Source organism: Mobula hypostoma, chromosome 14 (genome assembly GCF_963921235.1).
Source record: "Mobula hypostoma chromosome 14, sMobHyp1.1, whole genome shotgun sequence".
Taxonomy (NCBI): Eukaryota; Metazoa; Chordata; class Chondrichthyes; order Myliobatiformes; family Myliobatidae; genus Mobula; species Mobula hypostoma.
This window is the reverse complement of record NC_086110.1, coordinates 31,556,500-31,579,916: the sequence shown is the minus strand read 5'-3', so window position 1 is coordinate 31,579,916 and position 23,417 is coordinate 31,556,500. Positions and strand designations below refer to the sequence as shown.

Sequence of the window (23,417 nt, the reverse complement as noted above, 5' to 3'; positions counted from 1 at the left end):
TTCTAAATAGCCTACCTCTTATTCTTAAACTGTGGTCTCTGGTTCTGGACTCACCCATCAGTGGGAACATGCTTTCTGCCTCCAGCGTGTCCAATCCCTTAATAATCTCATATGTTTCAATCAGATCACCTCTCATCCTTCTAAATTCCAGTGTATACAAGCCCAGTTGCTCCAATCTTTCAACATATGACAGTCCCGCCATCCCGGGAATTAACCTTGAGAACCTATGCTGCACTCCCTCAATAGCAAGAATGTCCTTCCTCAAATTTGGAGACCGAAACTGCACACAATACTCCAGGTGTGGTCTCACCAGGGCCCTGTACAGCTGCAGAAGGACCTCTTTGCTTCTATACTCAATTCCCCTTGTTATGAAGGCCAGCATGCCATTAGCTTTCTTCACTGCCTGCTGTACCTGCATGCTTGCTTTCAGTGACTGATGTACATGAACACTTAGATCTTGTTATACTTCCCCTTTTCCTAACTTGACTCCATTTAGACAATATTCTGCCTTCCTGTTCTTACCACCAAAGTGGATAACCTCACATTTATCCACATTAAACTGCATCTGCCATGCACCTGCCCACTCATCCAGCCTGTCCAAGTCACCCTGCATTCTCATAACATCCTCTTCACATTTCACACTGCCACCCAGCTTTGTGTCATCTGCAAATTAGCTAATGTTACTTTTAATCCCTTCATCTAAATCATTAATGTATATTGTAAACAGCTGCGGTCCCATCACTGAACCCTGCGGTACCCCAATGGTCACCGCCTGCCATTCCGAAAGGGACCCGTTAATCGCTACTCTTTGTTTCCTGTCAGCCAGCCAATTTTCAATCCATGTCAGTATTCTGCCCCCAATACCATGTGCCCTAATTTTGCCCACTAATCTCCTATGTGGGACTTTATTAAAGTCTTTCTGAAAGGCCAGGTACACTACATCCACTGGCCCTCCCTTGTCCATTTTCATAGTTACATCCTCAAAAAATTCCAGAAGATTAGTCAAGCAGGATTTCCCCTTCGTAAATCTATGCTGACTTGGACCTACCCTGTTGCACTTCATAAATCACTGAGTACTGGAGACGGAAAGTTATGTTGAAGTTGTATAAGATGTTAGTGAGGCCTAATTCAAAGTATTGTGCGCAGTTTTAGTCACCTACCTACCTACAGGAAAGATGTAAGTAATATTGAAAGAGTACAGAGAAAATTGACAAGGATTTTGCTGGGACTGGTGGACCTGAGTTATAAGGAAAGATTTAATAGGTTAGAACTTTATTCCCTAGAACGTAGAAGAGTGAGGGGAGATTTGATAGAGGTATACACAATTATGAGGGGTATAGATAAGGTAAATGCAAGCAGGTTTTTTCCACTGAGGTCAGGTGAGACTACAGCTAGCAGTCATGGGTTAAGGGTGAAAGGTGAATCGTTTTAAGGGGAACATGAGGGGAAACTTCTTCACTCAGAAGTGAGAGTGCGGAATCAACTTCCAGTGCAAGTGGTGCATGCAATTTTGGTTTCAACATTTAAGAGAAGTTTGGATAGGTACATGGGTGGGAGGGGTATGGAGGGCTGTGGTCTATGCATGTTGATGGGTCTACGAAGTTAAAACGGTTCAGCATGGACTAGATGAGTCAAAGGGCCTATTTCTGTGCCGTAGTTTTCTATGACTTTATGACTCTAAAAGGAAGACATAAAAGACAGCAGATACTGAAATCTGGAGCAACCAAAATGATAAAGAAACTCAGAAGGTCAGGCAACATCTGTGGAGGGAAATAGACAGTTGATGTTTTGGGTTGAAATCCTTCATCTGAATCCTAAAAGTCGACCGGCCCACTGAGTTCATCCAGAATTTTGTTTGTTGTATCACCAAAAGGGAATTTACTTAATGCAAATTATTTCAAGCTCGTGTTTTAGAAAACGTTCACAGTGTAAACTTACTTCCCCTACAGAGACCACATAAGAGTACAACCTAAAATTCAGCACAACGAAGAATGTTTCCTTTATTTGGCCACAAATGAGATGGGGAAATTCCAGTGTGAATTACATGGTAACAGTTAATTTCCTTTATATTGGGATAAACAAGTGTTAGCAGAGCATACTAAACAGCAAACTAAATATGACATAAAGAGTAAACTCATTTATTTTGTGCCCAGGCATGGAAAAGTATTCTGAAATTTGCATAATTATAATAGTCTGTCGCAGATTTTTTTATACTGTCTCTTTGCTCTGAGCACATGGTGTAGGTTCATTTTTAATGCCCAATGGTTGATAAGAATTAAGTCTTTTAAGTCAAATTGCGTTCCCGTCTCCTGATGAGAAGAGGGGGATAAAAGCGTACCCATGTCTATCATTTTAGTCACTTAGCTCAGTAGTTCAGTATGCCTAAAGACTATTTTTTCCAGATGACCGTCTATCATTGGATAAAACTGCCTGTTCTCCAGTATTCCTCCCAACGTTGTGGTCACATTTCCAATGCTGTTCTCAGACATGTGTTATTGTTTAAGCATTATCTTTGCCGAGGCCATGCTTTGAGGTTTTACACTTATCTCTTTACTGGAAGAAGCATTTAATTTCTCTGACACTTTCTCAAGCATCATAAAAGGATCATAAAGAAATATGTTATGCTGCCAAATCAAAAGCATGTGATTTAAATGATCTTCTTGACTATTGGCCAACCGTTTCTAGATTTAATCTTTAACTTCTAATTACATAATCTATTGTTTAACATACTGAATGGCTAAATTGATTAGTAGTACAATGTATAAATATTGAGGTGGCCAGTCTACGATAAGGAAGCTACGTTCAACTGGATGGTACAACCATTCGATGCCTTCCACCTGCTTGCAAAACATAAGTTGATATTATCTCTTTTCTCCATCGATGAGAACTCAAATGAGTTTTTAAAAAACTATTTCACATAGAATTTAGAACGTAAATCATCTTAAAAGTAAGGGGACACACCAGAAAGGCCAGCAATAACTTTTTTGTCAATTGAATTAACTGGTCATAAAGACTTTGCAGGGAGATGGTCCATCAGGCTTATTGTATGAATTCCTGTACCACCAGTTCTTTCAGCGAAGGCAGGTTATTTTGGCTCCCATGTAGTTCCTCTAGTATAATCAGGCTCTGTTGTAAGTGTTGCATATTCTTACCTAATTCATTTCCTAACGTAATCTGAACCTTTATCAAAGGGAAGTAGTACTTGTGGCCATAGTTTTTATGTAAAATAAGCCCCGCTTTCTCACAGAATTCATAGGCACCATCTATATCATTCAGATCTCTGCAACACACACCAATAGCACTGAGTGTAAGGACAAGTCGATCAATTTGGTGCATGCATAGTTTTTCCTGCAAACTAAGTACATTCATAAGACTATTCAAAGCTCTGGTGTACTGTCCACTTCTAAGGAACCCATAGCCTTCCTGTACCTCATGTAGGAAGAAGAACTCAATAAATTCATCAGAAAACCGAACGTCTTTGATTGCATATAACTGGGCTAAATAGTCCCTGAATGCCAATTTTCGTTCAGTGATTTTCTCAGGCTGGAAATTTCCAGACATAATTTTCTTTGGAAAAGTAATTTCTTCGACCTCTTCTTTAAAATTCTTCAAAATATTTTTATGCAATTTTTCAAAGTCTGAGTATCGTCGTTCGATATATGATTGGCTGCCATCGTAAGTGCCAGACTTTATCACCACCACTTTGTACACCTGATAAGAAGAAAATATACATCAGAATAGTTGTGGATGATTTCAACAATTGATAAGTAACTGATAATAAAATTTAAAAGTTGCAATCAATATCCTTATAACACTGTAAAATTAATTTAAAAATTTCAGCCCAGTTGGTATAGTTGAAGTTTTCTTAATTTGGTTGCACTAACAAAAACAAAGCAAGGTTGTGATTGTATTCCAATCATTTTTACATGAATGAAACTTACTGCCTCTACAGCACATATAAGCATTGTATTGTTTATTAATTTCTCCTTCATCAAATGTAACATAAAAATGAATATGAAAATATATCAGAAAACAAAATTACTAAGAAAAAGGAAATGCTTCCTTGAAGCCCCATTTCACTCTACAATCTGATGTTCAATAAGCGATACCTCAAGAAGGCAGCATCTGTCAGTAAGAACCATCACTGTCCAGGATATGCCCTCTTCTCATTGCAACCATCAGGGAAGAGGTCAGGAGCCTAAAGACACACACTCAGTGTTTAAGGAACAGCTTCTTCCCCTCCAACATCAGATTTCTAAAGGACCATGAACACTACCTTCCTTTTTGCTCGATTTTTGCACTACTTATTTGTTTTTAATACATTTCTTATTGGATCTTATAGTATTTTTATGTATTGCACTATACTGTTGCAATAATACAACAAACTTAATGATATTTGAGTTTGAGTACGGAGAGGAAATTAAGAACCTGGTGGCATGGTGCGAAGACAATAACCTATCCCTCAACGTCAGCAAGACAAAGGAATTGGTTGTTGACTTCAGAAGAAGTAGCAGACCGCACAACCCAATTTACATTGGTGGTGCGCAAGTGGAACAGGTCAAAAGCTTTAAGTTCCTCGGGGTCAATATCACAAATAACCTGACTTGGTCCAACCAAGCAGAAGTTCACTGCCAAGAAGGCCCACCAGCGCCTTTACTTCCTGAGAAAACTAAAGAAATTTGGCCTGTCCCCTAAAACCCTCACTAATTTTTATAGATGCACCGTAGAAAGCATTCTTCAAGGGTGCATCACAACCTGGTATGGAAGTTGTCCTGTCCAACACCGAAAGAAGCTGCAGAAGATCATGAACACAGTGCAGCACATCACACAAACCAATCTTCCGTCCTTGGACTCACTTTACACAACACACTGTTGGAGCAGTGCTGCCAGGATAATCAAGGACACGACCCACCCAGCTAACACACTTTTTGTCCCTCTTCCCTCTGGGAGAAGGCTTAGGAGCTTGAAGGCTCATGCGGCCAGATTTGGGAATAGCTTCTTTCCAACTGTGATAAGACTGCTGAACGGATCCTGACCCGGATCTGGGCCGTACCCTCCAAATATCCAGACCTGTCTCTCAGTTTTTTTGCACTACCTTACTTTCCATTTTTCTATTTTCTATTTATGATTTATAATTTAAATTTTTAATATTTACTAATTTTTACTATTTTTAATATTTAATATTTGTAATCCAGGGAGCAGGAAGCACAGAATCAACTATCACTGTGATGATTGTACATTCTAGTATCAATTGTTTGGCGACAATAAAGTATAAAGTACGAAGTATAAAGTATTTGTCTGTGATAATAAACCTGATTATGATCAAAGATAATCCTTTAAAGCATATTTCTTACACTTTCACCTGGACAATAATGAATTGTTGCAAATGTTGTATTTCCAATTTTGGAATTAACATAAATATAGCAATCAAGTTAGAAATACTTAGGATGGAAAATGTAAAATTCAAACTTGATTCCTGGAAATTGTCAATATATGATATTGGTTTGGACTTTCAGTTATCAAGGAAGGGATGGATACTATCGGGGCATTGTATGGTAAAGTTGAAAGGGACTCAGTTTTAAATATGAAAATATTTTATTTATTGTTTGATCAGACTGATGAATAGGCAATGCTATAGAAAGCAAGTATCTTCAGCATTTCAACCTTCCTTCCCTCATAAGATCAGAAATAGGAAGTCCAAAACAAATTGCACAGCATTCAATTCCATTCACTGGAACATGACAGGTGAAATTGCATATGACTGAATCCAATGAGATCTAGATAATATTTAGGGATGATCAGATTGGTGGCACGTAAAATTTGCATTATGAAACTGCTAGGCAATGAATCTCCAACAAGAGAGAATCTAATGACTTACTCTTGACATTCTGTGATATTGCCATTATTGTGTTCCTCCCAATAATATCCTGAAGAATGCAGGGGTAGAATATCCTGTAGCAAGTGACTTACCTCCAAAAAACCCAAGTCCCTTCCACTACTTACAGGAGTATGATGGAATATTGGCCTTTAGTGTAGTGCCAATGACTTTCAAGAAGCTGGACATTTTTCAAGACAAAGCACCTGTCTGATTGGCACTTCCATCTACTACACTTGCATTCATTCGCTCTCATAGTGACTACAGTGTATAATATTTACAAAATACACTGCACGTGCTTACTTGTGTAACCCTGATAGCAATTCTCAAACCTATGAAGTAGAATAAGAGCAATAGACCATAAAACCATAAGACATAGGAGCAGAATTAAGCTATGTGGCCCATTGAGCCTGCCCCACTATTCCGTCATGACTGATTTATTACCCCTCACAAATCTATTCTGCATTTTCCCCATGACCTTTGACACACTCACTAAATCAAGAACCTATCAACCTCTGCCTTAAATATACCCAGTGACTCAGCAGCCTCCACTGCCATCTGTGTCGATGAATTTCCTCAGATTCACCACTCACTGGCTGAAGAATTTTCTCCTCATCTCTGTTCCAAAGGGACGTCCTTGTATTCTGAGGCTGTGCCCTCAGGTCCTACACTCAGTTGTTATTGGAAACATCTTCTCAATATCTATTCTATCTAGGCATACGGGAACTCCACCATTTCAGGTCCTTCTCCAATCTGCATGCTGCCCTGATTTGGAAATATATTGCCATTCCTTCATTGTCACTGGATCTAACTCTTTGAGCTCCCGGATCATAGCACGATAGAAGTACTTTCACCAGAAGGACCACTGCAGGTTATAATCAAGGGCAATGGAAATATATGTTGGCTAGTGATGCCCAGCTTTCGAAAATAAATAATAAAAACATTCTCTGAAGAGGGACGCAGCAAAAAATATTGAGAGGCTTGGATATTTATAAAAGCAGTTAAACTCTAAAGCAAAATGGTGGCCAATGAATTCTAATGAAGTATCTGCAAAGTAAAATGTTAACTGTTTATCTTTCCACAGATGCTGCCTGATCTGCTGAGGTGTATTTTTAAGCATTTTATGTTTTTATTTCAGACAAGTGGGAAGATGTTGTTAATGTAATCATGGACATTCAAAAGTAAGCTACCATTAATGGTGTTTAAACTGCTGCTCAAGATTTATATACAAAATTACAAGTTTCTGTTATCACAGTCCTAAAAGTTGAGAGCTATAGTATTTGTCAATTTCTCTTTTGCGAGCATTATTTTTCAACAGCAAAGGAGACAGCTCCTTTTCCCATGAATCTGTGAGTAAACACAAAGTGGACATGATATACAAAAAATAAAACTAAGTTTTCTATATCTTGATAATTTTGGGAGCCTTTAGTAGGTTGTCAGTGAGAAGAACATTGTCATCCTATCATCAGATGGGTTATATGACCTACACATTCAATATTGACACGTGGAAAGTCTGTAAATGTACGGTATATACCTTCTGAAACAGTAGTATCAAACAAACCTGTAGCAAGTTTAAAATGGAATATGGACTTATATTGACACTGACATTGAAGAGAAAAGTTAGTTTCATTTGAACTGTAGTATATTGCAGTATCAAAGAGGAGGATAAATTTCCTGTTTGTCACAGGTAACCCTCAACTAATAATATCTGTCAGTAACCAGTCTTGTGTGACAAAATGTGGGTATGAGTCATAGAAACACCCATTAAGGTCACACATGCATTTCCCTTTGAATCCTCCTGCAGCAATATTTCAAACTTGAGGGCTTTAATGCAGCTGGCTCACCAAACAACCTGGGATTAATCAGTCACACATAGGAGGCCCTCCAAGTACCTTCTTGAATAAACCAGTTTCTTGAAATTCAAAGCAGCTGGGTTTTAAGCCTGAGGTTGTTACACATGGTGGTTTGAGTAAAGTTAAGGTTCCAGCTGCCAAATTTCCATGGTAGGAATGCAATATAAATTTGATGGGTGAACGACTTGCAACTGGAATACATTTGGTGGCCAAGGCTATGCCATAGCTGTCTGATGGGTCCCAGCAAGAGACAATTTTCACAGTAAGACCTCTTCTACCAGAGCTGTTGTATATTCAAATACATTTTTGAACAGGTTCACTTTTAAGTGTGCTATTAATATCCAAACTTTCCAAGGTTATTGTTCACAGAAATGCAGCTCTAGACCAATGAAGAGAAAAGATTAGACAAAAGAATGGTAGAAAGAAATTAAAGGAAAATAACATGGCAAAAATTCTGGATGACTTAGTAAGGTTTGAAGTTCTTGTTTTGCCGAAGTAAAACAAGAGAATGCATTGAAAACAGAAGGTAAAAATCAAAGAGAAAGAATCCAGTTGGTAGGCATGATATGCTTCAATATGAGATTCTAACTTCTTGCAAGGTGGTTGCTAAGATGCATTGTAGTTGCAATGTATATATACAATAAATGTAATCCTTTTTGAAACTTCACAGCATTATGTCTGCACCTTGCAGTGTAACAGATTAAGAGAAGATAGACGGTACCCCTAAACAGTAGGGAAATCGTCTCTGTAAAACAGCTGAAGCAATGAGAACTGCCCCATGAATTGGATGGATTGGAGTTTGGGGTGGATAACATGTCAAACACTCTAACAGGCTCAGAGAGATAGCACAGGATCTCATTCATAGTTTTGGCTGGAAATCAAAGGTTCAAAGTTTCATTTTTTTGTCAAATTATGCATGTACCATACAACCCTACTAATTATCTTCTCCAGATAGTCATGAAATACAGAAAAAACCATGAGAGTTGTTGAAAGAAAAGACATCAATTCCCACAACCGCCCCCCCACCACCGCACCTGCAAGAAAAAGAAAAAAAAAACTTGCAAACCCGAAAATCACCCAGTACTTCCAGTACTGAAAAGAACTGGAGAGAAAACAAAAGTCATGCTCACCAGTGGAGCTATATAACTATTTGTGCTCTTTCTATAAAGCATTCTGCAATTGCATTTTAAATCTCAGATTATGAATGCAATTAAATTACAGGATATGTTGCCAGAAAAATGGAGTACTGAGTTCTTGGACATCTTGTTAGAAGTCTCATTAGCCATTGGAAATTGCTAGTGATCAAAGTTTCAGTATGAAGTCTGTGAGTTCATAATTTCGCATTTCCAGTAACTGGGTCTAAAAATTGCTGACGAAAACTGGCTTCGTACACCAATTTCTTGTTTTCAGTCTGCTATCAAAGCCAATACAATATTTTCATTTCAGCAAAAAACTACAACTGTCACCAGCAAAGCTTCCATGGTATTCCCGGGATAAATATTTGATACAGAAGTGAAAATCTGAAGTGAGACATCATATGTTGGATCAGATGATTATACAAAAAATATTACACAATCTGTTTGAATAAAAGTCCCATTTGCTCACACTTAGTTAAATGCCCAAATCCCCTTAACCCCTAATGATGTTGTGTGTTGCCAATTTTAAGAAGATGGACTGTCTTGGGGGTTTCCAGACACATCAGGGATGCCCACAGCCAACCTTCTTGCATGTTAATGCATTATTTATTTATTTACTTTTTATAATAAACTTTCTAACTAAATTACCTCATTATTAAAGTCACATGGACCTCCTGTAATATTTGACACTGTTTTCAGTCTGGGAGCAATTGTTTTTGTCAATTGTTTTTGTCAATGTGGGATCTGCACCAAACTCATTAATATTTCAGAGCAATTTCTGCATGTTTTCTTTCTATTCTTCTCCTCAAGGATGTTCCCATCAGTTGACCTTACTGCAATTTACATGTTCATTGGAGTACGCATATTGGCCAACCTTTTGTCACAGGGTAGTCCCAAGGCCAAAGTCTTGAGAATTTTTCTGTTGAGGTTAACATCCAAAATAAACGTAAATCAGATAAGTTTGTGAAACTCACCAATTATTTTGAGAATCCTCTGAAATTGACCCATTCCCTCCCAAACATCTCTATTTGCTTTTGGATTTCAGAAATGAAAATACACAACATTCTGCATAGCCGTTGCTGTTAGAATTTGCCTTTAATTGACATCTCTGACTGATTTATTGAACTTCAAATGAACAAGACTTTCAGTAATTCATGCAGTACCACATCTCCTGAAATGATCACATTCCTCTTTTTACTGCTAAGTTTATATTGCAGAAAGCTCATTTCCCTTATTAATTGGGGAAGTGATTGTAAAGTGGTACCATACCAGCTGAAACTTATTTTCAGTTGAATTATTCTGAACTAGATCCAAAGAGAGTGATTCTTGGAGATAAAAGTGAGGCATTTTATGCTTTTGTAGGTCATTTTCAGTGGCATAAGCAGGAGCTAAGCATCAGAATAACAAGGTTGATCTATTTGAATTACAATTAGCTTTTTCTTCTTTAGTTTTAAAACATGGCCTAGGGTTTGTTTTGGGGAAAACACATTTCAAGCAGTGATATGATTAATAAACATTATGCATTGGGAAATGGTATGTTTTTATAACTCCAAACCTAATCAAAAGAAAAACATGAAGAGCCTGGGGATAAACATGTGTACCACATTTTTACTTTATCAATGTGTCTGCATTGAAATGGTGGCATAATGAGGTATACCATTCATATATATTTACATATAACCCATAATGAATTATGTAAACAAAGAATGTTTAATCAAGCAATATATTTACAACATCCCTCAAATACTACTGAAATATTAAATGAAATAAATTGATTTTGAAAAGACAGTGAAGAAGGTAACTAGCTTCTATTCTTTCTCAAGAGTGCTACAAATAGAAAAGAACATTAACTATTTCAAAAATTCACAGGCATCGATACTGAATGGAAGAAATCATAAGATTTGCAGTTCCTACTCGGTACTCAGTAGATTCCAGAATTTTCTCCTTCTGGTCTGTATAGAACAGGGGCAGGAGTGAAAAGATCAGATGTGTCTGATGCAGATCCGCAGAGCAAAAACCATGTCACTTCCCCTGTACTTCACTTTTTTTAACCCTCACAATTGAAGTTCTGCAGAATTATGTAGTTCTCCATGGCAGAAACTTCCCTGTATTTCTAACTTATTTAATAGTTGCTGGCTGTTTCGGCTCACAGTAACACTTCCCTCTTGAAGATGATTACCTGAAGGATTTAAGCCCTATACCTTTGCCACCTATCAGCTCCCAGCTTCTCACGTCAGCTCCCTTCCCCCACCTACCTACCTTCCCCTTCAACTGGTTTCACCTTTCACCTCCTAGCTTGTACTCCTTCCTCTCCCCCACTGACCTTCTTATTTTGGCTTCTTCTCTCTTCCTTTACAATCCCGATGAAGGGTCTCGGCCTGAAATGTCAGCTCTTTATTCCTCGCCATAGATGCTGCTGAGTTCCTTCAGTATTTTGTATGTGTTACATTGATAAGCATGGTGTTTTCAGCTTTATGCCATTTTTACACGGCCCTTGAAAATCAATTTGTCTTTTAATCATACATGCATAACTTCAGATATACTGGCTGGCACAGGGTGGCACAGTGGTGCAGCTGGAAGAGACACGGCTTCACGGCACCAGAGACCCGGGTTCAACCCTGACCTCAGACTGTACAGTCTGAACACTTCTCCTGTGACTGCAAAGGTTTTCTGTGGTTCCTTGGGTTTTCTCTGGGTCCTCGGTGTTCCTCCTGGCAAAGATCCAAAGATGTGTAGTTTGGTAGGTTAATTGCCTCTAGTGTTCGTTTGAGAATCTGGGTGGATTGGTGAGAATGTGGAGAGAATAAAATGAGATGTTTGTAGGATTGGCCTACATTGGTGGTTGATGGTAGGCCAAAGCCTGCTTCCATGCTCCAACTATCTATGACTATGATTATTTATTTATTTAGTGACACAGCATGGACTAGGCCCCTCAAGTTACACCACCCCATCAGCCTCACAATCCAGATTAACCCTAACATACTCATGGGACAATTTACAATATCCAATAATCCTACCCAGTGGGAGGAAACTGTAACACACAGGGAAAACTTGTGCATTCCACGGGTAGGATGTTCAGACTCCTTACGGGACCAGTGCCGGAATTGAACTCCAAACTCCAGGATGCCCTGAGCTGTAATAATGTCACATAAACCGCTGCACTACAATTGCACCTGATTTGGAAACTATGGTCACTGTTAAAGCACACACAGTTGTGTGTAAACTCTAAAGAAAGTACAAAATTTTAATTTGTATTTATATTCCCAAAGGGGAACCAACTGCATCCCCAGGGTCAACAGGGATTTTAGTGTGTTGTGGTCACAACTAGTGAGACCAGAAGCCGGGAGATAGAACAAAGTTGGGAATCAAAATAAACCTTTATTCGGTAAAACCGTGCCAATACAGGAATCTCAAATCTCAACAGTACATCACAAAGCATGACTGTTTAAAAGGTTTACCCAAGAACATTTGAGATGCTGATAGAAACATCAACCTGGCATTGGCTGTCAGCTGATCAGTAGACATTGGTTGTTTTGGCTTGCTGTAACACCTCCCTCTTGAAGATGACTACCAATAGGATTTAAGCTGAGGGTTGATTTGGATTGGAGCAACTGGCTTATGCTGGCGATCGTTTTCCCTTAGTGGTTGCCAGCTCTCATTTTCATGTTGTGATGTTGCTTGTGATGGTGGTTGGTTTGGTCGGGGTAAATTGAACTCTTCCTGGAGGAAATGGAGGTCCAGCTCTGGGTTTGAAGATCTGCCAGACAAACATGTGGTGTCTTCGGGAGCACGTGGCTGCAACTGGTTGATGTGGTGATGCCAGCGATCTCCGTCTTCAATAACTTTGTCAAATGAATGGGGTAAGTCCTCTACAATCTGAGCTAGTACCCAGTGGTCTTGCCTTTTGTGATATTTTCTGGCCCACACTGCAGTTCCAGGGTTGAATGATTTCACCCGTTGACCAAAGTCTCTGTGGCTGCCTTTGTGCACCTGACATCTGCTGTCTCGAACGTTGAACGCTGTGGCAGCATTGCATCCAATATTGTGTGCAGTTTTCTTCCCAATAGTGCTCCAGCTGGAGACTTCCCCTTGAGGCCTGGATGCAGTGTAATTTGATGTCAGCAGAAATGTATTGAGAACTTTGGCTGATTCTCCTTTCCCTCTTGAATTCGAAAGCAACTGTTTGAAAGTTTCCACAAACCTCTCTGGTTTGCTATTGGACCCTGGATGATATGGAGGTAAGTGGATGTGGATAATTCTACTGTTCTTGCAGAATGCAGCAAACTGCTGTGAATTGAATTGAATGCAATTGTCACAAAAAAAGCATTTCTGGCATCCCAAAGTAGCTAAAGATCTGTAGCAGTTGTTGAATGGAAGGCTCTGTCGTTGACTTCATCAATAATACCTCTGGCCATTTGGAGTAGGGGTCAACCAGGACAAGGTAGGTACACCCATTGACAGGGCCAGCAAAGTCTATATATACTCAACTCCAAGATCTGTTAGCCTGAGGCTAGTACACAAAGCTTCTTGTCAGGGTTTTCATTTGATTGATGCCTGCGTGACAACAGTGGAACTGTTTCAGTACTTCTGGTCAAAATGTTCATGGAACCACTGCTCTGCCTCCAAAAATTAGGCAGGAGTCTAGAGTTGAGACCAATGAATTATGTCAGTAGAAGGGTGCAACATCTTCCTGAACCTTGACTGGCCATCTGTCAACAAAGTATCCAGAGATATGCTGAACATGAGGATCTGCAGATGGTTCTTAACTGATATTTGTTGACAGTGACTGGAACAGTTTCAGCAGCGGCCGAACAACCCAATAGACTTTGCAATCGATTGACACCACAGCCACAAACTGCATCTTCATTTTCAGCAACCCTGTCTTAAGTCTGGAGAGGGCATCTGCCTGACCAAGCTCCTGGGTTGATGTGTACTTGATTTCAGATTCGTAGGCTAATATCTTTGTTGCCCACCTTTCAAGATTGTTATCTGTATAGGACTGGGATTCTTTGCCTAGACCCGAAGGTAGACAACTGGCTTGTGATCAGTAAGGAGAGTGAAGCATCTGCCACATTGAAAACAACTTTAATTTTTATCTCAAACACAAGAAAATCTGCAGATGCTGGACATCCAAAGCAACACATACAAAATGCTGGAGAAACTCAGCAGGCCTGGCAGCACCCATGAAAAATAGTAAACAGTCAATGTTTCAGCCAGGGATCCTTCATCAGGACTGGAAAATAAGAGGAGAAGTTATAGTAAGAAGGTGGGAGTGGGGAGGACACCTTATATTCCGTCTGGGTAGCCTCCAATCTGATGGCCTAAACATCAGTTTCTCAAACTTTCTGTAATTGCTCCCCCTTCACTATTCTTCATTCCTGTTTCTGTCTCTCAGCTGATCTCCCTTACCTGCCTCACTGACGCTTCTGCCCCTTCCCCTTCCCCCATGGTCTTCTGTCCTCTCCGGTCAGGTTCCCCCTTCTCCAGCCCTTTATCTCTTTTACTAATCAACTTCCCAGCTCTTTGCTTCACCCCTCTCCCAGTTTCACCCATCACCTGCCACCTTGTACTTATTCATCCCCTCCCCCAACCTTCTTACTCTGACTTCTCCTCTTTCTTTCCAGTCCTGATGAAGGGTCTCAGGCTGTTACATTGACTGTTTACTCTTTTCCATAGATGCTGCCTGGTCTGCTGAGTTCCTCCAGCATTTTCTGTGTGTTGAGTTTTCAATCTACTGCCTCTTTGACGATTACAAACTGTATAAACTTGTGACATACACCTGTTAGGGTGCATTCTCCAGTTATCTTATAAGGTAACCGCAGCCTTCAGCCAGGAGCGGATGTCATCAGGTCCCAACCTTCACCGAGTGTTTCGACCCTTAACCACGACACTCTCCAGTTGGTGGGCCGGCAGTGGTGGCCAAATCACTGCCTATCTGCTTCTGGCTTCCAGCTTCCCTCCTCTCGCCTACTCCAAATCCAACAAGAGGCTCGTTCTGCCTCTTCCCCCATCCTACGAGCTGCTTGTTTTTGACTCCTTTCGTCCAGGCCCAGATCTGACAACAACCACCATGCTGATTTGGCTGGGAAACCTCTGCAGCCAAACAATAGCTATGTAGTCTTTTGAATCAAACTCACCACGTGTTTGGACCACTGATCTTTCACTGTTCTGGTTTCTGGTATATCAAAGAGTAGGCGAATTGGTTTCACCTTTTTATTCACAGCATTCCAGTACTGAAATAGCTGCTTTGTGGTCAGCATAGCTTCTGGCACTGCAGTGGTGAAGAAGAGAAGAGAAAACCAGATTGATTTCAGCTTAAGTACCCATCAAAAAAGACACTTATATCACTTTTCTTAGAAACAATTCAGGAATAACATCTTAATTCTTCATAGTGGTGGATTTTGATGGAACATTTATTATAAAGATTACATTTTCCAATTACTATCACTCCTTTTCATTATAGAAATTTCAGCACAGAAATGCATTTGGCCTTCGAGGTCAAAATCAGTACTTCCTCTTCAAATGATCACGTAGATTATAATCCTATTCCTTTGATTTATCTTAAATTACTTATGAAATAATTATCAAAGTATCCTTTAAATGTTGTAGATAGTCCCTCAACAGATTAACATATTGGTTTGAAAACAATTGTTCAATAAATGTCTGACTTTATCATTGTGTTGCTAAACTAGAATCCAGGCCCCATGTGACTAAATTGCCACAATGTAATATTTCAGAACTTACTACTTATTAGTTTGCTCTCTTGAACTTCCCTGTCCCAGTTAAAAAATATTTCACTTTCATTTCTTTGTCATGAGTAACAAATGAACATTTCATGATTTTACTATCATTTAGATTCAGATTTTGTTATCACATGCATATCGAAACATGCTTGCATTAACAACCAACGCACTTAGCCAAGTACTGGAGCAACCTGTGGTATCACCACACATTCTGATGCCAAATATCATTTATGCAATAGAGCTGTCAAAGGTACACATAATATAGAATCTGTCAGCGAATGTACTGGAGGCCTGATCCAAATGCAGATGCAGAGATAATTCAGCAGTGTACAATGACTTCAATAATCAACTGCAAAATAACAACCCACGAGGGGCCACAAAACAGGAGAGAACAAACACTAAACTCAAAGGCAACAAAATAATTGAAGACTAGGAGCAACTTGTTGAGGCTGGCTGGCTCATATGAGTGAACAAGGACTGTGGATGTGAGCTGGATTTAAATAGTCTGCAGGTGATGAGCTGGAAAGAGTGGCAGGTGACTCTTGTTAGCTAGGTGGAGACTGGGAGGAGCTGGACTGTGCAGGCCTGACAGATGCAGGCCTTGGGAATCTCTGAACTGTTGGAAAGCCCGAAAGACATCAAGCATAGTGGCCAGTGGTTGTTATGAACGCCATCTTCTACTCATCCCTCTGGTGGATGAAGGTCAAGTTGTATGTGCTCCATTGGTCCAGTTTGGTGAAGTTCTGGGCTTTACGGAGTGTTTTGAATGCACTATCCATCAAGGGTGGAGGGTAGAGGTTCTTAATAGCAACTTTGTTGAGTCCATGGTAGTCAGTGCCACCCATCTTTCTTCTGGACAAGGAAGAATCTTGCAATGGATGGTGACTGGGAGAGGTGAATGAAGTTGTTCTGTAGCACTACAGTAACACAACTATTCATGACTGGCTCTCAAGAGGGGAGAGGGAGAAGAAATGAACTCAAGGGGAAAGATGCCTGGAAGGAGGTTGATCACGCAGTTGTGTGGTCTGTGAGGCAGCAGGGTGCTGGCCTCACTGTCACAGAAAGCAATGGCTAAGTCATGGTATTCCAGAGGGAGTTTGGTAAGGTCAAGTGTTTCCCCTGTCTCGACAAATTTTCGGGGTGAAGTCAAACGAGGTTGCTGGCAGGTGGTTACCCAATTCAGCAGTGAACCAGATGACCAGGCAAGGTGAGGGTCATGGGGGGGGGGGTAACCCAAGATGAGAGGAACGTTGGGCAAGGAACTGGATGGACTCGCGGTGCTGTCCAATGCTCATATGCACTCTCTGACCATCCCAGACCCCAAGGGATGTCTGCCAATGGCCATGGTGCAGAAGGGGTGAGAGGTAAGCTGGGTAGGGAGTCCAAGCTGTACTACACACAGAGACCAGTCCAGAAAGCCACCTGCTGTGCTGAACCTCCTGTGCATATAGAGCCACCAGGGTGTGGAGGAGGATAGAGAGAGTGAGTTGGGCTATGGCGCTGGATAGAGGGGCCGGGAGTGGTGGGGAAGCTGACCAGATAGAAGGCCCCTCATCTCTACCTGGTAATGCCATTTTTCAGAATGCAGTGAGCATTTGATGCGTGCGTGATCCATAGCTTCACAATAAGTGCACAAGTTGTTCTCCACCGACACACACGCTCTTGGGGGGTTAAAGAAGCTCTCCTTACTGCACAGTTTATGGAGGTGCTGCTGGTGAGGGTTCTGCAGCCTGAAGCGGTTCTGGGAATGGAACAGGGGTTTGGTCGGTGATTCAGAGTGCCGTTCCATAACATGCTTCTCAACATGAAAGGCCAGAGTGATGAGGCTTCCAAGGTGGGTGGGCGTCTTCCAGGTAGACAACTCAACTTCCAGGTGCTCTGAGAGGCTGTGTTGGCAATGGGCCAGCAGCACTTCAGCATTCCAGCTGCTCTCCACCACAAGGTTCCTGAATTCCATGAACCCAGCACCAAGCATGAGACCTGGCACAGGTGAAGTATCCAATCCACTGCCTCCCTTCCACTTCCTGGCAGTGAACTCCTCATATTTATTGTAGATGGTGGTTTTATTGCCCCGGTAAGTGGCGGCCCACATCAGGGCTCTCCCAGTCAATGGAAATTTTGGCTCAGTTTGTAGAATGCAGAGATGGCTGCTACTCGAAGTGAAAAACTCACTGCGACATCGTGGCATTGGGTTTGGGATCCGTCAACGTGTCTGGGCACCAGAACCCGCGGCCCCGAGGGAGGGGGTTGACTGGCACAGGGTTGCTGTAATGGGACGCGGAGTTGGCTAAGAGTGGTGAGCAGATGTTCAGTGGTTCCTGCTGCTTCTGGATCATGTGCTTATGTCAGCGGGTAACTTCCTGTAGGCCAGCAAACTCTGCTGAGTCAATCGCTAGGTCACCTATTCTGTCTGTGTATGAAGAGGAGGCTTGAGCCAAACACAGCGCAGCAGAGGTAATTCAGTGGGGAACAGTGACTCTGATGATGATCTGTAAAATTACCAGCCATGAGGGCCCGCAAAACAAGAGGAAAAATACTACAACTCCAAGGTAACTGAAAGCTAGGAACAAATGGTTGAGGTGGGCTTGTTCACTATGATTGTGGATGAGAGCTGGGTTTAAATAGGCTGCATGTGATGAGCTGAAAAGGAGTGGCGGGTGACTCCTATTATCTGAGTGGTGACTGGGATGAGTCTGCCTGTGCAACCCTGACAAAATCTACAATTTGACAACTATGTTCCTTGCTTCTACAATACCTATGAATGATTCCTGGAATAACATTTACATTTTAATAGCCATTTTTACTTTTGCTCTAACCTGAAGTTATTTTATTGAAGTGTTTCCCTTATCTGTTAGGATTTCTTACTCCTGGCGATCAGGGGTCCATGATTTTCCATCTACTAAAATAAATGGATGGGGTCCAGATACTCTTCAATCCAAAGACAGAAATATCAGGCTAGTTAATTGCACTTATAGAGTCTGCCAAGGTGATATTCAACCTAAGTCAAGTTTAGGCCCCATAGATGACATATGTATAAAGTAGGGATGCTCTCAAACTGTTCAGTAGTTTTATATTGAACAACTTGATCTTAACTTTAGCAGTGAAAATATCTTCTGATCTGACATCATTTTTTTTACCTGCTTTGTTGTGTGGTGAGACTCTGTCCATTGGATTGCGTCTTTGTGCTTGTGTATCTATGCCTCCAGCAACAGAAACGCTCTCGTCCTTGTTACCACAAGTTGTTGCTGAGTGTTCATTGCTCAATGACAATTTCTCTAGTTTGCTGATGTGATCAATGTTGTTGCGTTCCATTCTTGTAATAACCTGCAACATGTAAAAACACAAGATTATGTTGTTTAATTTAACTCAGACTTTCTAATCAATAATTCATTGAAATTAATATTCCACATCTGATAATTGGGTAAATTTAAAACTATGTGAAAACATTTTTACTCTCAGATATTTACTTGGAGCATAGAAGAAGGTTATTTGGTTCACTGAGTCTCTGCCAAGCTCTCAGAACAATTCCTTCAATACCAATGAACTTAGACTCTCCTTTTACCCATCTGCACTAGAGGAAGTTAACATCAACACGTATCTGAAATGTGGGAGGAAAACAGAGAATGCAGAGGAAACCTCTGTAGTCACAGAGCCGACACATGGGAGGTCAGAATGAAATTCAGAATACTTAACATACTGCAGAGAATTCCGCAGCATTGAGCTGTGGCAAATTAGGCAGATGCTTTGCAATCTTCCGGAATATAGTCAAAATTCAGAAGCTCCAGAGCAGCAAGCAGCGCATTAATGTTCACAGCTTGCCACTGTTGCAATAGTGAGGCTTAAAGGCAGCATTAAGAAACTCCAAGCCTTGCTCTTCTGGCGGGGTCTGCCTGCATTACAACTGGCTTCGCGTGCAAATGATATTGGTATCTTCAAATATTCTTTGAGTGCAGAGGGCCCTAAATATGTATGGAAAAAAAGTCATTTGATTTCTCTCAATAATAATTCCAGTGGTTTGATACTATATTCACATTGCCTTTGCACAACAACAGTGATTTTGTAAATCATTCTGTTTAATCTCCTGAGTTCACGGGCCATTCAGGAATCTGATGGCTGAGGGGAAGAAGCTGTTTCTGAAACATTGAGAGTCTGTCTTCAGCCTCCTGTACCTCCTCCCTGGTGGTAGCAATGAGAAGATGGCATGGCCACTTTCCTTTTATTCCTATTACATGCACTTATTAAATGCCAAGGCAGGCACAGTGAGCCAAGTGGTCTACTCAGGTTTCTGTTCTTGGGAGAGGAGATAATTTTAACTGAATGAAAACTCCAATTCAACAAGTTAATGTGAGGATGATATATATATGTACATCATGAAATATTTTATCAAGTGCAATCAGAAATATAAATTTGGTTCCAAAATTTAATCATAACTCAGCAGAATGCCTCATACAACTTATTAAGTTATAATGTGCTGTTCTATTCGCATAACAGATACATACCAGTGGTATTCAAAATAGGTAGCTGCCAATATCAGTCAGTGTTTTTTGTTGATCTTATATATTTCTGCCAAGATGTACAGTGTTAAACCAGCAGACAAAAAAAGGAACTATGCCTGAACAATGGTAAAACGCATGTCATGATGTGTGATGGCAATCTCAGAATCCCAGTGCAGAGGAAAGACAGACTCCAATGTAAATACAGCAAACAGACATTATTCATAAGAATTCCAACAGATCATCAGTAACTCAGCTGAGCGACACCACGAGATGTAACATTCTCAAAATTAGGACCCTGCGATTAGTGCTAATCAGGCGTCCACTTAAATAATACAAGTAACATGGAGTCCCTGAGTCTAGCAAAATAAACTTAACAAGTTTAACAAGAATGCACAAAGAGACATTACAAAGAGTGAGTCACATGAGAAAAATCACAGGGAACTCTAAATGATTAACAACTCTCATTAAACAACAATTAAGCATTTGAGGTTCTCTTAAAAACCTTGGAGGTCAACACTCTCTGGCTCCCAAAACAAGCCCAAAGAGCTCATTATAACACACAACCATCCTTCAGAATTACCTTTGTGTCTTAGGTATATATAGTCTTAATTCCTTGCAGATTGTTGTTTGGAATAATTCTCCCCAGGATTAAAAGTCTGACATAAAAGCAAAAACTGTCACTAAAAACATTTTCTCAAGCAGTACACTGTCATTCTTCATCTGCCAAGTTGAATTAAGGGTTGTCACTGGGGCACTGAATCCCAGATTCTTCACTTCAGCTAGTGGGTCTAGTGAACACTACTGACCAGTTTTGTACTGAAATCCACAGCCAAAAAGGGGCATGGTGAAAGCATCCAGTGTAAACCTTAAATACTGTTGCACTATGTGTCATAGGTGTATTTCTGGATGGATGAATTATGAATGTGCAGTACATGTGCCATTTTCAGATACATCTTGCAGCAGGTCCAACTGATGTGTGCATGTGCGTGACATGCGATTGTGACTCCATGGAATTTTTCTCATGCCACTGAACTTCTGAGCCCATCCTGCTATGTCATACTGATCACTGCCCTTATATTTTACTAGCCTTCACACCCTATCCCCAACCCATCCTCCCTCTCAAGAGATCTTACACACGGATTGTGTAAGCATTGTTATATCCTTAATGACAGTCTTAGCAAATATGCTCAACATAGATTTGTAGAGAAACATTGATATCTATCAAAATAATGACGTAAATACTGTCTATACTGGGAACATCTTTTAAAAGTATATTATATTAAGTCTTATATTAAGCATTGATTATGAAGCCAAAAGGAAGTGAGGGTCTTGATCTGTGACACCGACTCACACTTCTCCTCTTTACATCATCATCCATTGATTTAATAAGCTAGTAAGCATTTCATTCGCAGTTCCTCCACATCAATCCTATTCCGAAATACTTTATTGCAAATACTCAGCAGCCTTGAATTTTCCAAAATGGCCAGCCATTGTGTTGCAGAGTCACTAGAGAGTCGGCACTACATACCTGGTGATGCAATTATCTGATCAATCACCTAGAGAAGTCTGCCAAACCCTGTTGTCCTGAATTGCTGAAAAGATTTCTCCTCTCTAATGTCAACATTCCTCTTCAATCCTCATTTAACTTTAAAATTAAGGAGAACATCTTTTAGTTACATTCTCCTAACCTTGTCTCTCTGTTGGCTATAATTTTCAAGTAATAATTTTCTTTGGTTGTAAGAAACCCATAATAACCAACTCTCCAGCCAACCAGGAGGTCTACGCCTTCTGATAAGCATGGTAATTACAATGACTTGAACGCATCAATCAAACATATAAAAATAGATTGTAAAAATGGGAAGTGATTCTGCTAAAAGAGAGCTTTTGTCAACAGTTCCAGATTTCTGATAGTGCAAACTTATTTGTGCATTAGATGAAAGGGACATACATATCCAGATGTCTGAGTTTTGCATGCACTCATACACTTCCTGGATGCCCACACAAAAGAACATTTATTAATCTTTAAGCATTTTATGTAAATACTGCTAATAATCTTGTGAAGGTTCTATAAAAGTGGATTTAAAAAGTACTAATGCTACCTTTTATGATCAGTTGAGTAGGCACAGAATCTTTCCACATCATCAGGCTGAGGGAAACAGAAATATTGTGAGTCTTATATTAACCATATCCAAGCTTAGCCACTATCACAAAACCAAGTTAGATCTGTGAGTACTTATTATCCAGCCCACAACAACACACACAAAATACTGGAGGAACTCACAAGGTCAGGCAGCATCTATGGAGGGGAATGAATAGTCAACGATTCAGACTGAACCCCTTGGACTTGGCCAGAATGTCAACTGTTTATTCTTCTCTGTAGATGTGGCCTAACCTGCTGAGTTCCTCCAACATTATGTCTGTGTGCTCTGGATTTCCAGTATCTGCAGAATTTCTTGCGCTTATGATCCAGCCTACAAAGTACTTTTTGTTAAATCAATTAGCAATAAGTAATAGATTGTTAAGAAGGCAGTTTGACCTAAATAAAAATATAAGAAGCTGCAGACGGTGGAAACCAGAGCAAAAAATGAGCCACTGAAGGAACTTGACCTGAAATGTTGGATATTCATTGAAGGGGCTTGACTTGGAAAGCTGACTGTTTATTTCTCATGACAGATGCTGCCTGACATTCCTCCAGCAGCTTGTATTTTGACCTGGATGAAAATGGATGTTTCTAATAAATCATCATCGATGAGCTGCTTTAAGGGTGGATGAATCAATTTGCTGAGTACAAGTAACATACCACAATTTGAAATCCGTACACATGAAGAGAAGGTTCATTAAACTTCATTCAAAGGTCACAAATCTCTTTGATGTGCACCGTCATCAAACCCCCAATATCCAGGCCATGCCCTCTCCTCACTACTACCATCGGGCAGAAGATACAGAAGCCTTAGGTCCCACGCCACCAGATTCTGATGCAGATTCCGAGTACGTCGAAGTGTCAGAACATACAGTGAAATGCATTATTTTGCATCAATAAGCAATGCAGTTAGGGATGTGCTGGGGGAAGCTGCAACTGTTGCCATGCATTTCAGTGCCAGCATAGCATGTTTAGGAACAGTTATTACCCTCCCATCAGACTCCTGAACCGGTGTGGATAACTTCCATCACCAATTATTTCAATGACATATAGACTCACTTCCAAGGACTCCTTACAACTCATGTCCTCAGTATTATTTTTTATTTGCACAGTATGTCTTCTTTTGCACGTTGGTTGTTTATCAGTCTTTGTCTGCTTCTGTATGGTTTTTCAT

The 23,417-nt window shown here is 40.4% G+C and overlaps 1 protein-coding gene across 4 annotated transcripts in view; it reads right to left on the bottom strand.

Annotated features, from left to right (window-relative positions):
- Positions 1 to 1,982: 1,982 nt before the first annotated feature.
- The window catches only part of snx20 (sorting nexin 20), a 35,322-nt gene continuing 13,887 nt past the window's right edge, over positions 1,983 to 23,417 (bottom strand). For 2 of the 4 annotated variants that reach the window (XM_063067445.1, XM_063067446.1), the window contains exons 2-4: positions 18,745 to 18,931; positions 15,002 to 15,135; positions 1,983 to 3,711 (exon numbers count right to left, since the gene is read on the bottom strand). In XM_063067445.1, the coding sequence (XP_062923515.1) occupies positions 3,040 to 3,711; positions 15,002 to 15,135; positions 18,745 to 18,919 (981 nt within the window). In that variant the 5' untranslated portion in view covers positions 18,920 to 18,931 and the 3' untranslated portion in view covers positions 1,983 to 3,039. Of the gene's footprint in view, positions 3,712 to 15,001; positions 15,136 to 18,744; positions 18,932 to 21,631; positions 21,731 to 22,202; positions 22,250 to 23,417 lie in introns of those variants that run through there. The other 2 variants (XM_063067444.1, XM_063067447.1) reach the window with 2 other exon arrangements.